At 36.0% G+C, this 15,913-nt stretch overlaps 1 protein-coding gene across 4 annotated transcripts in view; it reads right to left on the bottom strand.

The window, feature by feature from the left end:
• Positions 1-10,267: 10,267 nt before the first annotated feature.
• The window catches only part of FGD4 (FYVE, RhoGEF and PH domain containing 4), a 181,088-nt gene continuing 175,442 nt past the window's right edge, over positions 10,268-15,913 (bottom strand). For all 4 annotated transcript variants that reach the window (XM_033118451.1, XM_033118453.1, XM_033118454.1 and 1 more), the window contains exons 15-17: positions 15,034-15,174; positions 12,317-12,457; positions 10,268-11,117 (exon numbers count right to left, since the gene is read on the bottom strand). In XM_033118451.1, coding sequence (XP_032974342.1) covers positions 10,863-11,117; positions 12,317-12,457; positions 15,034-15,174 — 537 coding nt within the window. In that variant the 3' untranslated portion in view covers positions 10,268-10,862. The remainder of the gene's footprint in view (positions 11,118-12,316; positions 12,458-15,033; positions 15,175-15,913) is intronic.

The following is a 15,913-nucleotide window of genomic DNA, read 5'->3' as shown; positions in this document are numbered from 1 at the left end:
GAACGGGCAATAGGAATATTTAAGAGATGGAAGAAAGATGTTAAAGAAACCATAAAATAGTGACCAAAAGAAACCATAAAATAGTGACCAAAAAGGAAAAATAAAAGAGAATGGCTTGTTCAAAATGTATTTCAACATCCTTGTGGGCTTTTCTTTGCTTCAGAGGCTAGCAAGGTTGGTTTCTGGTTAAGATATTTCTTTCTAGCTTGCAGCTGGCTGCCTTCTCCTTCTATAGCCTTTCCTCTGTGCACCTGTGGAGAGAGAGCGCCCTCTAGTATCCTTTCCTCTTCTTATAAGGACTCAGTCCTATCGGATTAGGGCTCCACCCTTAGGACCATTTAACCTTAATTACCCCTTTACACGCCCTATCTCCAAATACAGTTATATTGGAGATTAGGGTTTCAAAATACATCTTTAGGGGGACACAGTTTGGTCCAAAGCAATATCATTAAATAAACAATATAAAATATGAAAATCTCACTTCTAATCATACTTTCTAGATGGGAACCACTCTTAGTAACTTCTTTCTGTTTATACTTTTCACTGTTCTGGCATAACATATAAATTAGATCACACTACACACTATAGCTCTATTTTTTCACTCATAGTGAAGAAATCTTTTATATATAGATTTTCTTCACTCGTTGCTATAGTGTAGATATGTTCCGTATCAATACATAAAAATCCCAAAATATTTTTTCCAACAGACACATAGTATTTTCTTGTAAGGGTTATAATTTATTTAACAGTTTTCTTATAATTTATTTAGCAGTTTTTTTCTTGGTAGATAATAGATCACTTTGAATTTACTATAGACGACGTTGCAAAAAATACCCTTATACATGTATATATTCATACTTTTATCAGTATCTCAGTAGGATAGATTCCTAGAAGTGGAATTGCTAAGTCAAAGGGTATGCATCTTTAAAATCTAAATAAATATTGCTGTGACAGTTTATACTTCTAGTAGAAGCATGTGGGAGTACCTATTTCCTATTCCCACCGTAGGGTAGTATCAATATTTTTAGTATTGTTAATGTAATAGGCTAAAAAAGCAATCATTTTTTAAAATTTGCTTTCCATTATTAGTGAATTTTTTGCATGTGTTAGTCCTTTATATTTCTTTTTCTGTGAATTACTTATTCATAATATTTGCCCATTTTCCCCATTGCATTGGTATTTTAAAATATTCATTTGTATGAGTTTTCTATATTTATTATGGAAAATAAGCTCTTCAATATGTTGAAAATATTTTCTCTCAATATGTATTTTTGTCTTTTAATTTCATTAATGGTATTCTTAAGTGTATGGAAGTGAAATTACAGGGTCAAATCTGGCCCTTTTACAGGTAGGTGGTATCAGATAAGTGTGTTGGGGGTTAGGAATCAGATTCTAGGCATGGGAGCTGGCTCAGGGCAGAAATGGCCCCTTTAAGTGCCTTCTCAGTGTCTAAATGCTCCACTTGAATGCCTGACCTGGCAATCAGCCCAGCCTATTTGCCTGAGTAAAAACTTTGACTCTTGAAGAGGAGATTTTTATATGTTTGTTAGCACTAATGCTGAGCCCACCAGCTACTTATTTGCACTCACAGGATCCACTGACACCCAGGGGGCTTTGGCTGAGAGATTGGAACCTTGGCTGCACAGCAATGGAGGAAAGGTTCTCCATACTGCATTATATTAAGGAAGCACTTGAAAAACATTTCGAAAAATAGAAGTGACAACATATATTTATAAATACAGTTAAATTATACTTGCATATGATACCAAATATAGGTTTTTTAAAAGGCATGCAGAATCAGGAACAATGAATAACAAAAATATAAATAAGAATCTTATCATACTAGAGCCTAAAGGAACATTAGCAATTTTCATCATTTTTAAATTTTAGTCCAACCGTAGTATTTTACAAATAAGGAAACAAGGGCTCAGAGAGGTAAAATGATGTGTCCATGTTCACGGTTCCAGTTACTAGAAGAGAAAGGATTAGAAATTCAGTTCTCTTGACCTTCCATTTGACAAAACCTCCTTGATTTAGGAGTTCCTTGTATCTCCAAGTTTAAAAAAAAAAAAAAAAACACATACATTTTAAAAAGTGGCCTTTAGAAGAATTAAGATTTGATAAGTTACTAATCAGGCTTTTACAGTTATTTTATGTCCCTGCCTGAGACCCAGCTGCACTCTTTGATAGAAGGCGAACCCAAGCCTCTAAAGCCAACTCAAATCCCCAAGAAGTAGCATCCTAGAGTTTTGCGCACAGACTGGGACTTCACCTAGACAATCAGCTCCCAGTATCAGTGACTCAGGACTCTGTTCAGTGTATTTGGTAACGCTATATTTAAGGGATCAACTAAAAATATTGTTTCTTGTGAAAATACCATAATGGACTGTGAGGTGCCATCTTACGGTATAAAAGAGTATTTCCTTTACTGAGACAAAACATGGCTTTGTTTTCACTTAAATGCAGGACCCAAACGTGAATGAATCATTTCCTCTATAAGAGAGTGACTGCAGACTAAGTGCTCATTATTCAAACTGGGCCAGGTCCACTCTGCCGGCCCCACTTCCTCAGGACATAAGTCTTTCAGCACCTCTGGCTCTTCCAGCCACAGTGACTAGCTGTTTCTAATTTCCTCACAGTCCAAGTGCTGTAGTGATGGAGGTGATAATGGGTTGCAACTGGTTTTTTTTTAAAAGCAATAATCCATCATGCAAAGGTTGGCTAAGATTTTCACCATTATATTTTGAAGTCCTTGACTATGTTTTAAACCCTTAATCAGAAATCTGGTTTTTGTATGAAAACAATTTAGCTGCCGTGTTTCCCCGAAAATAAGACCTAGCCTTACAATCAGCTCTAATGCGTCTTTTGGAGCAAAAACTAATGTTAGACCCAGTCTTATATAATATAACCTAAGACCGGGTCTTATATTAATTTTTGCTCCAAAAGACGCATTAGGGCTGATTGTCTGGCTAGGTCTTATTTTGGGGGAAACAGGGTATGCAAAATGTTGATTTCTTTTCCTGTCAGCCGCTATTCCAAATGTGTCTGTACCCATAACAATTTGATACTTTAGAAGATTCTGTTCATTTTTTTTCTTTTATATAACAAGCTTTTATATTATTTACTGAGTGCCTATGATGTACCAGGCACTCTACTGGGGACTGGGGACATCAGTAATCAAAATAGATAAAAATCTTTACTTTTATAGAGCTTATGTATATTATAGAAGGTGTAGACAGACAATACAAACAAACATAAAAACAGCTAATTATTTAGTTTGTTACAAAATTATAAGTGCTATGGGAAAACATAGATCAGATTAAGGAGGAATGGGAGTGTCAGGTGCATAGCGGAGGCAGTTGTAATCTGAGATATCGTGGTCAAGTGAGATTGTGATGGTGAGATTTGAGCAAAGACTTTAAATTGGCAAAGGTGTTAATCATGCAGACATGTAGGGGAAGGAGCACTGCAGGAAGAGGGAACAGCTAGCTGTGCGTATTATAAGGCTGGCCTGTACTTGGCTTGTTTAAAGAAAAGCAAGGAGACATATGGTACTGAGTCGTAGTGGGCGGAGACATATGGGACCTTATGAGGCCACTCAAAGAGTCACCAAACAGGGTCTACCACCAACCACCTATAGCCCTGGCCTACCCATGTTTTGACAATTCTCAGTTCGAAGGACAATGCACCTTAAGGGTTTTTAGGTCCCCGAAGCATATCAGTAACTATTCATAACATCATTCACTGCTGACCCAAATGAGCCATAGGACTTATTCTAGCCAGTGTTGGGGCTCCCATAGGTCTAGCAGCCCCATCGGGAGGATTTGCCTATTATAAGGCTACCTTACCCAGCCTAACAAGGTCCATAGCTGCCATAGTTCAAGACACCGGCGGCGCCCTCCAGAATCTCCAGCAGTCCTTTGATTTGCTTACACATGTCCCTGACAACCAACTAGCTCTTAATTATTTATTAGCTGAACAAGGGGGAGTATGTGCAGTAATTAATAAGACTGGCTGCACTTATATAAATGCCACCAGTCAAGAAGAGGAAGATATTACAAAAATGTAGAATCAGGGTGAATAATTTTGCAAAGGAAAAAGTCCAACAACTGAATCCATCTGGCAGGCAACAAGAGATACTCTACCTTCCATAACTTGGTTTCTAACCTTATTAGGGCCTTTAGTTTGTATATTACTTCTACTACTGCTCAGCCCATGTCTTTTTAATCTACTTGTCAAGTTTGTCTCCTCCAGGTTACAGCAGTTCCACTTAAAAATGATGGTTCTCCAGGGATTCCAACCTGTTCCTCTGGAAATAGAAGTTCCAAATTTATAACCGTCTCCTCTGGACACTGTCACTCACAACTTTCGCCTCCCACCTGCCAAAAATACGGGGACAATACTTTCCTCATCCTGACAGAGAACAAGAGAACGAGACCCTGACTACGACGTGGCCCCCTCTCAGCAGGAAGTAGATACAGAAGAGACACACCATCCGTCTCCTAGAAGATTTCAGGGTCTCAAACTCTTGAGTGGGGGATGATAGGGTAGGTAGGTAGATAGAAATGTGCAGGAGGGAACCAGCTCCAGTTAGGAGGCCCCTTGCAGCAGTTCCTACTTAGGTCGCAGACATCCTGCTCTGCAGGATACTGTAAACAAAGTTGGGCACAAACAACTAGCTCAGCAAGATAGCAGGCTCACACATGCCCCTAAAGCAAGAAGAAGGGAAAATGCCAGGGAGGGATGGGAATACATCCTGCTTCTCAGAATGTACATCCTGCTTCTCGGGGCCATTGTATTGAGCTCAGACAACCTTAGGAGCAAGAAGGGAGTAGTACGGAGGCCTGCCGGGTGAGAGAATGAGAGGGGAGAGAGAGAGAGCGAGAGAGCGAGAGAGCGAGAGAGCGAGAGAGCGAGAGAGAGAGAGAGAGAGAGAGAGAGAGAGAGAATTCTACCTACAGAAATAAAAATTCTCCCGTAATGTAAGGAGAGGCTGCTTCCCTCTCCTGGGTCAGTCAGCTCCATGTCTCGGAGTGTACTTGCTTTTACTAATAAATTTCTTGCTGTTCCATGCTACACAAACTGTCTCTTGACTGAATCCTTTCCTTAGAGAAGACAAAGAGCTGAGGTACAACGTCATTGATGGCAAGAAAAGGACTTTGGCTTTTGTTTCGAGCAAAATGGGGAGCCCCTGGAGGAACTGGAGTAGAGAAGCAACATGATCTGACTTGTACTTTAACAGACTCCCCTGTCTCCATAATTGACATTGGGGCTAAGGGGACGAACCGACCAAAATTTCTGACAATCAAAATCATAACATCTAAGTCGTTAGTATTCATTTAATGATGTATTTATTTACAAGATACAAATATTTAATATTTAATAGGAATTAAAGTGCTTAATTTTACAATGTTTCCAATTCTCTGCTTTTATGACCAAATATACATATATTACACAATATATACACTATCTGCCAGTAGTTTACATTTATATAGCTAGAAAGAAAAATTACATTTGTGTACACTTTTCACATTTGAGTAAACTCTAAAATTCTGATAACATACTTTTTCAAACTGCTCAGTCAACAATTCAAAACGCAGGTAACACTTATTCAAAAATATCAGTCAATTGTCACTCACAAAATGAAATGCTAGTGTGGTAATACAAAAACAAAAACCAGTTTTATATACAGACATGATTGCTAATGAAGGGAGAACCCCACCAAGTGATATATTTCACTATCCATATAATGTGTAATAGATAATGCAATTCTGTTATCATAATGGTCCCCACAGACTATTACGTTTCTTCCTAAACCTACATGTATATCATTCTATGTATTTGGTATTCACTTATTAAAATATGCTACAATGAGATTTCTTGATTTAATTTCTCACTAAATCTACATCTCACTAATTCAACCTATAATGAGTTTTAGGAAGGGATGACCATCATGTAACTAGCCCCAAACAAGTTAAAAACAACCGTGTGGAAGCCATGTGCTTCAAAACACGGAAAAAACACTGCATTCTGCCAAATGTTCAATCTAGAAAGTGGAAGACCATGATGGACTTCAGATGAATTATTTACCTCAGTAAACAGTGCAGAAAATGACCCCATAGAATGAAATTATTTTTTTAAAAAACCCAAAGGAAAAAGAAAGTAATGACAAGATACTAACTGTATAATTTAGAGGCAAACTGAATGGCCTGGGTGCAATAAATCCCATCAGTATGCAGTTACACAGATTTACTTCTTATAGTTTATATCCTTTCTGCAGTTTAAGTATTTTTCTCTTATTTTAACACACATTGCTCTGATCTGAAGACCAGCAGTCTCTTTCTGTGCACCTCTCTGTTCATTCTTGCTCATTTTAGTTCCTAATTTTATTCCTCTCTAGCATATCGGTAAAGAAAGCAAAGTTATCCTCTCATGACATGATTACAGGGCACACATAAGAATGAATGATACTAAAAATCCATGTAAATAATTTATGTTGAAATGTTTACATTAAAAACAAGTTTCTATAAAAACTTCATTCCTATGAAAACAAAAGAATTGGAAATCAACAGTATTTTTACATATATACATATACTCATAAATTCACAGAAAGGGTTTTTAAAGTAGATGTAGCCGTCTTTATATATCTTACTCATATTTACTAAGTCAGGAGAATCTACAGTAGATAGTAAGATGGGAAAAAAATCAATTTGATTCAATTAAAATTGGATGAGAATAAAGAAATAACACGATCCACTACAAATGTCAATACAGTCCTAAGTCTAAGAACTGGTTAGCCACAGTTTTTATATTAATACATTCTTGAAGAATACAAACTTTAAGAACGAAAACATTAAGACATTCTTATCTTTTGAACTAATTTTAGCTTATAAATAACATGTGCTTAATCTTAGACCCGCTAACACGAACATCATGTGATGTAGGAAATTTTTATCACTCTTCTATTCTGCATTATAGCAAGGATACCTGCAAACAAATAAGACCTTTGTTCCCTAGAAGTTTATTTGTTCCTGTTGGTGCCTTTTCCTCAGGATAGATCCAGCCCAGAAAGATCATAATTAGGGTTATCACAGACAATAGGCTCAGAATAAGAACTTAAGGCTTTGAATGTAACCAGAAATGAGATCTAAAATGTGAAGGGAAAAAAAAAATACCCTGTTTCCACAAAGTAGACAAGAAAAAGTAAAACATAATTGCAAACTTGCACAAGTATTTTTGATATAAAGTTTTCAGAAGGCATCAATGAATCATTAATGACCCTGCAGTACTATAAAGTTTGTAGTTTTCTTTATATACTTATGACTACAAGTATTCTTTAAAAAAATCCAAATGTATATCTATATATGGGGACAGGGCACATTTAAAAGGCTAGTTCTTAAAAAGCATTTGGTAATTTTAAAAAATTGGGGTGTTTAAAAAATTGGGGTAGGTCACCCAGTGAAGATAAGTACACCAACCTGTATGTAGCATTAAACTTCGTGAAAGATAAAATGTAGCTTGAAGTAGTGCAGATGTGCTTTAATTGTTTCACCATCCATACGCTTTGCAAAATGCTTTTGATAGTTATTTGAATCCCAGAAATAATGCCCACTTCCCCCACACACATACTTTCTCTTCTGTATACTGAGCAATGAGTTACATTATCACTTCTAGAAGTGAATTCCTATGTCCTTGTGGCTAGGGGCATTCATATTAAAATTTCAGTATAAAAACATACCCTGAAGAGTTTTATTGCTTGCATACACAAAAGCATTGCAGATACCCTTATGACAAAAGTGGCTGGTGGCATTTTACCTTATGGAGTCCCACTTAAAACCTGGAGATAAGTCTGCACTACATTTCACACTTAATATACCAAATGATAGACTTCCAATAAAGCAAAATTTAAGTTTAAAAAACTGGAATGCTTTATAATGAAGAGCAGTTTTTATCAAAGAAGTGTTTTTTTCAAGTGTGGAGGAAGGGCACTTTAAAGAAAAGATAACCTGGGAAGCACCAAATTAGAGAAAATAAAGCATAACACCCATAATGGAATGTGGGTTTTAATAGAAAAGCAAGCAATTATTTCTTTTACGTTCAATTTGTCATGACTGTTTAGGTGTCTCAGAAAGCAAAAGGCATAGATTGTTCCTGTAACCAATCACACTTGGAGGTCTTTTGGTTTAGTTGAGTGTTTACTAAACGGCTGACTACGAGTATTCCTTTGCTTTACTCCGAGTAAAAGCATTAGTGATTCTTTAATAATAAACAGGTTAGGCTGCTTCATTGCTTTTTTTTGTGCTTGACTAAAGAACATGGGGTAACTGTGAAGATGGTGACTGGATAAACAAATTCTCTTCTTACAATACCATTTCTAATTTTTAAAACAAATTAAAGATAACATTAAGAGCATGATAATAAATATTCTGTTCACATGAGTATCCTTTCAATATTCTAAATTAAATAACATTGATATTTATTGAGCCAAAACTTGAGTGTGTCCATGTTACTTCCATTCCAGGAGAAGCACTTACTGGGAGGGAAAGTAAGATGACTTGCTGTTCAAAACAGTTTCAAAAAAAATTTGGCCCATAAATCTTCTACTTGGCCCTGACATTTCAATTGTTCTATCCAGATTTAAAAGTCATCTTCCCCTGATAATCATTCTCCATTTTTATTGCTTCTCTTTTCTTGAGATTAAGAAAAGCAAAGCATCATCTATAGCTATAGTTTAACTTTCTCAATAACCACCCATGACGACACACACACACACATACACACACACAGTTGGCAACAAGAAAAGAGAAGCAATGTAAAATATTTCTTAGTCTGTCCCTGATTTAATAGGAAAAGGTTACCTTTATCACTTTTTGGCTCCAAGTATTTGGTTTAAGGTAAATGATCATGGCTGGTATTCCTTTCATGGAGGAAGGCAACCTAATCATGTCAGCCATAATTAAGTTTTTCTGCTCCTTTGGGGTGAAGAAAAATAGGAGCTATTTCAAATATTTCTTAAAAGGGCCAGAATAAATGAGTGGAAATTTGAAATTCTGAATGAATCCATTCTACATTTAAGGTGTAATCCCCAAAGGCAGAAGATAGTGGGGTCATCCTTGTGGATTTCTGGGCTGATATATTAAAAGTGATAATTGGGGCATAACAGGGTAAATGAAAAAACAAACAACAAAAACCTAGATCTAATTTGAAAAAAGGATTAAGCTAAATAGCCATGTGAGATTTTAATGTAAGATTTTAATTATAACTATAATATAATGAAGAGCAGCCTTCGTCACAGGAATTATATTTTGTCTATCAAGATTCCCCAGAAGGATAAAAGGGAAAAAAATGCTCAGACTCTCTTCAGTCATCTTGTACCTCCCAAAAACCTATCATTAAAATACTGGTTTTCAGTATTGCGTTTCCCACCCCCCTCTTCTTTAGTGAACGGGTTTAAACAGTTGAGCATAAACTTCCTTTAATATCTATCCACCCCCTCAAACAGAGGTTATCGCATGTGAATTTTGTTTCATATCTGACCAAGGAATAGGCCCACAGGTATCTTAAGTGTTAATTACATATAGTCCTCTTTTAACCACGTTAACTGTCCTATGGAAAAGAAAACCTTTACAGTAAATGTAAAGGAAATGTAGTTTCCTTATGTCCCATTTTCTGTGTGAGGTCAGATATCTTGTATACAGTTCAGGTTTTGGTGAAATTTTTTGTACATGCTGATATTAACTGCTACAAATTAGAGGATTATAAAAGACAAAATAACCTGTATGACTTGGACCATCCCAGTGACCAAAATGCATTTTATCTCAGAATAATCAAGACTGAAGCATTAATTAAATCCTCATCTTATACTTAAATACTAGGAATTATTAGCACCTTCAAAGAGAGGCACTCTTTTAATAGGCACAGAACAAAAAAATAGTACTTTAAAAATACTGTTGGAATTCACTAATATATCCCATGCCACATAAATTGCTGCTTTTTCTTATTATAAAAATATTAATACTTTTAGATGTCAATCCATTAAACATAAATCACCAAAAACATTTCTTAAGTTTAGAACATTGTTCAATTCCAAGATAAAACATGCTTTATATTTAAAAAATAAATTAGAGACAAATATGAACCTAAAGCTGAAGAAAAAAGCATATATATGTGTATATATGTGTGTGTATATATATATATATATATACACATATATACATATACATATGTATATATAATATTTAATGCTATATATACACAATTGCTATTTACTTAAGATATTTTATTCTTAGGACTATTTCTACAAAAACAATTATCTTTTCTTAGTAAGTCGAAAGTTTCAACACCAACAATTTGTCCTTCTTCTTTTGTTATTAAAGGACATACATTATTTATGCTGCTTGAGCTTTATAAACTAAATTAAATAAGTTAATATAACAGCCTAAACCGTCCCTGTATTTTTTTAAACCATGGATCTATTTTGGCAACATGGAGGTATATCTTTCAAACTGTTACATGTGATAGAGAAGACAGACATTAAAAGATTTCTTAAATGAAAGTGGCCTATTCTAACCTGATAGTGAGACAATCAATTGATACCCTTTTCTTCAAGACAAAAGTACATTTTCAAGGAATAGCTCATTAAAAAATGCTCCATTTTTCACATTATTTCCAACTTTTATCGGTAGAATGGCTCTGCACATTAATTTCACTGGAGTACATAAACATAGGAAAATAGTGCCCTAACAGATGCATTCATGAACCTATATTTTTCAACATAAAGTGCTAAGAGATGAATAAGGAGAACTGGGAATGTCTTGAAGCTGTAAGTCTTCAGACCCCCACGCTATGGTTGGTCCTGGAGTTCAACAATCTGAGTTTTTAGGGTCAGGATGATCGTGCAAGATGACTGAATGTTCGTTAGGTCCTTCTGGTGTCTCACCTGTGACAGCTAAAAGGATGATTTTCAGCCACTTCTGCTTTAGTTCCTCACTGTCTGCAGCAAAGCTGTGCACAGACTTGGACTGGGTAAGTTTGAAACTGTGTGGCAGGTCTGCACTCCTTGGCATATCGTCCACAATGTAGCCCAGGAGTGGAATGGTGGCCTGGGCTCTAACATCCTAAAGAAAGAACATTGGTACAGAAGAATGTGAGATGTGATAGCTTGCTATGCATGTCCTCTTGTGATCTGGCTCCCTTAAAGCTCTTTTCCTACCACCAGGCCACACGGACTTACACGGTGAGGTCTCTATGCACAGGAATCGTGATCCAGCGCTTAGCATAGCCCCTGCACCTGAGGCCACTAACAATGTTGGCTGGATGAATTAATGAATGAGAGCTGCCACTCAAACCAGCTAGGATTCATTGGCCCTACACCTCCTCCCTGTGAGGGAGCCTAGTCAGCTCTTCATTCAGTGAAAAAGGAAAGAAAGGAATAGTCATCTTACTGCATAAAAGCAGCAAATGTTAATGATTCTTTCATTATCAAACAGTTTTATTTGGTGTCTCATTCATTCCTCCATCAATTTATTTATGGACAGGAAAAGGTTATGGGAAAAACAATGAAACAGAGTAAAATATATACCTTGGCTTTTTAAGTTTATTTCTAACATAAAATAGTTTTACTAGCCCTTAATATCGATATAGGCTAAAAGACAACAGGTACATTTAAACTTTTATATATTTCCAGGTGAATGTATAATTGATTTAAGTGCTGTTTGTTATTTAAGCACCACACAATCCGCAGTGCCTGGCAACGCTCTGGTTAGATGCTAAACCTGCATGTCTGCTGTTCCCACAGATTTATCTCAGATTCATGCACATATGGGTCTCAAAAATGTATTACTAGATAATGTTATTCTAAGGTTGATTTAAATTCCTCTGCCTCTCAATTTCTCTTCCAGGTATTCCTCTATCGGGGCCGTGGCAGGGGGGTGGTGGGGGTGAAAGGCTTACTATTTATTTCCTGTCATTAAAAAGGCTCCTTCTCCTTCTTGCTTCTCCCTCTGCTTCACCCCCTTCTCCCTAAGTCCTTTTCTAATTCAACTCACCTTTTTCTCAATCCCACAATGAATGGGAATGAGAAGGGGAGAATGATCCAGAGGGTGAAGAAATTATTGGCTATGAAAGGAATCAAGCAGCTTAAATAAACTTGAATTTTAGTTATTTCTTATTTTTTCAATTGCAATGAAAACAGTGAAACCATCTGAGCTCTCTTGTTGCACTGAGGAGCGATGGAAGCATTTTGAGTTCAGTGTCTGCTCGCATTCCCCCTGTCCCTGACGACCTCTGTCCCTTTAGATAGATTCAGTTTAGATACCTGGGGGGCACCGTACATGTACAGCACAAGAGGATCTTGTTTGGGAATCACACACCAAGCTTTCTGCCAAGGTTTTGACTTCTCCATATACTGAAGAAAGCTGCATACCACACTGTTTCCAGATACTTCTGCTGATTCAATCTAGAAAAATACAACGGGAAGAAAGAGTGAGAGTGAGAAAGAGAGAACAAACACAAAATGGACCAGAGAAGTGATTCAACGTAAAAAAAAAAAATTCATAAAGTACAATGTGTTTATATAAAATGTCTACTGGGATAGTCCAAAAAAGTTCATCTACAATTATTACTTAAATACTCATCTAGATTTATTACTAGCAAGAGAAACTATTTAAGCCAATTTTAACTCTCTGTATTACCAGACCTTGAATTTAAATAAAGTTATAATACATTCATTTACTGACTGCTTACTATGCAGTCATTTTTCTTAGTTCTCTACATAGAGTATTTCATTTCATCCTCACACCAACACCAAGAAGTTACAAATTTCATTATGTATGAGATTCAGATATGAAATAGCTTCCCCAAGATCACACATTTAGGAACTGGCGTGCTAGGATTTGAGTCTGGATCCAGAGCCTAAACTTTTAACCACAATGCATACCAACTTTGACTATGTAAAAATGCAATAACAAAATGCCACGTACTGACCAGCAAACTTTGTCCTGGAACCTGAGATAATTTAAATGTTTTAAAAATTACATTAACTCTTTGTAGAGCCATTTACAGTTTTCTGCTTTGCCCCCTAATAGATTATATTTATATATCTCACTGGCTAAAAAGAGAACAAAACAATTTGACGAAATGATGGTTTTTACTACACACATTATGGAAAGCAACTGGTTTGCTTCTATTTTCTATTGTTCAAATCCTCAGGGTAGTGTTATTCAGCGTCGTCCATTGAATGGTGCTGTTTTGCAAGCTGTTTTGTTACTGGTTTAAGATAAAAGCATAGCGAGTAAGAGGAAGCACTAAGAAACTGTCATAACAATTTGACTTTGTGATGACACCCAAGCACATGATTGTGTATTTTACAAAAATTCCGAGCTGTGATGGTTTGTAAATTAAATGGCTGGTCATCACAGAGAGTTTAAGAAGCACTGGCTGGCCAGCTACAGTCACCAGCCCACCATCTATCTTTACTTGTACTGCCTGTGAGCTAAGAACAGTTTTTACAGATGAACATTTAAAATCGATTTGATAATTGGAAACACTAACTCTGGACTCTAATGAAATGTTATCTTCCCTCTCCTCCAAAGAATTCCATTCTTCCTCTTACCATAATAAAAAATTATACTAAATTATATTTTACATTTGGTCAATAAAAATTTGTGAAAATTTGTTTTTTCTCTTGTTATAGAAGTAATATTCTAAGATTTGCCTCTTGGCCTGCAAAAACTAAAATAGGTTCTGTCTGGCCCCTTACAGAAAAAGTCTGTTGACCCTCGGTCTAGCACAAATAACAAAATAATTGACACAAAACAAGTTTCAAATATGCATGTATGAGTGTGTGCTTATGCACATATACATACTTATCTTCTATTTATGGATTTCACATTGTACATTTATTTGATTAAATGTGTTAACCTAGTAAGTAATTGATTTTTCCCCAAGTATAGGTTTTCCTAGAAATCTACCTAGAGATTTTCATTTCATAGATACAGCCTGAAACTCAGCCCTTATAACAAGTTATATTATGTCTGTAACATCTGTTGCTGCTGTTAAGTATTGAGGCTGTGGTCGTGGGAGCCAATGAAGCATTTCTTTCCACCCTCTCTGCCTGAGACAGTCCCATTTTGGTTTGCCATTCAAGTAACATCTATATACCCTAGAATTCAGAGTTATATTTTTAGTTTATGGGCCTATACTTTAACCTTAAATGGATCTTGAAGTTTATGATCCTTTTTCAGTTACCCGAAATAACCTTTGTATGCCTGTAGAGTGTACATGCTCAATATACACTCATTGATTCTTAATAAACCAGTATGTCTATGACGTTAGATACATAGAATTTTGACCATGATCTTATTCTTCACAGACTTTCCAGGCTATCTTGAACTTAGGCCTTATAATTTATTCCTTATGTTGTTAATATCTCTGGGTGTAAAACTCATTTCAGATATAAGTTGCTTTCTAGTTCTGAAGCTTAGGGGGTCTGAATTTATTCTAAAACATGAGTCAAATGCACTTGCAAGACATTTCAATATTTCAGTGCAGTTATAAGATTATTGTCATTGGCTATTAAATGATTCTTTCAGGACAATAAGTTGGAAGAGTTTTCCACGTAATAAAGTAATACTTTAATCTAAATTTTAATAATTTCATGCAGTGGTTTACAAAGCCAATATGATGAAATTGAGAAAAAAGCTTTCCTATGAAAAAAATATACTATAATAATTTGGGCATTAGAAGAGATGACAATACTCTAATATTTGACTATAGCTACTGTCAAAAACACAATATATTTCACTCTCAAATGCATGTTGGTTTAACATAGTACTGCCCCTCTTTCTAGACAACCACGTATGACCCCCAAATTCAGCAATATAGAACAAAAGTATGAACCTTGTTTGCCATTCTCCAAATTGTTAAATACTAAGAAATAACCAGGTATGTTATTTGTATTCTTCAGGGTCAAAAGACAATTCTATGTTCCTTGTATAAAAACCCAAATGATAGCCAACATTTAATGTTTCATACCTCTAAAATTCCTTTCCTTTTCTTTTCTTCACTGTCTGTGAATCCACTTATTATTTGGTAACAGTCTTTACAAACTTTGTTCAATTTACCACCATCATACTCAAGTTGAGCTTTGTAATCAGAACACTTCCAACAAACCACCTTCAATTAGAAAAGATAATGAAGAGTGAATAATCCTATTTAAAGAACAAGATTTAAACAAGAATCAGTTATAATGATAATAAATGAGAAAGAATTAAATATAAAAGGCAAATTTTTATTAGACTATGAATATCTTCATGAACATTAGGAGTATTTATCATGGTAGTATAATGCTGTTTGTGATGGGCTCTGCTTGCTCACGTTTCTTTCTTTGGCCTGTAAAGGTGGGAGATCTTCAAAGGTTTGGTCCAGACCTTTACTCTTCATACCCCCGGATGTTTCATCAATATTCTCCCCAAATGAACTCATGATCTTCCCTGCCCCTCAGTTCTCTCCTTACACCGCACCCCACCTGTTCCCCTCTCCTAGGGCTCCCTATCACAGGAGATGGCACCTCCATCTAACCAGCCACGCCCTGTCAGAAACCTAGAATCATTCCCGACACCTCTCTACAGCTCACCCCCCGAGACTCATATTACAAAGTCCTGCTGATTTTACCTCTTAAACAGTCTTGCAATCTGTCCATTTTTCTACATCTTCCTTGTAATTACCTGCGTCCAAGCTATCAGTGTCCTAGCTTGGATGATTATAGCCTTGTGACTGTTCCCTGTAGTAGCATTCTTACTGGCCTCCAGGCTTCTATTCTTACATCCCTCCAAGCTATTTTCCAAACAGCATCAGATGTTCTCTTAAAAATACTAATCTGATATGTTTCTCCTCTATTTAAAATCCTTCAATC

This window comes from Rhinolophus ferrumequinum, chromosome 10, assembly GCF_004115265.2.
Source record: "Rhinolophus ferrumequinum isolate MPI-CBG mRhiFer1 chromosome 10, mRhiFer1_v1.p, whole genome shotgun sequence".
NCBI classification, from domain to species: Eukaryota; Metazoa; Chordata; class Mammalia; order Chiroptera; family Rhinolophidae; genus Rhinolophus; species Rhinolophus ferrumequinum.
The sequence above is the reverse complement of the archived record's forward strand: the minus strand, read 5'-3'. Positions and strand labels throughout refer to the sequence as shown.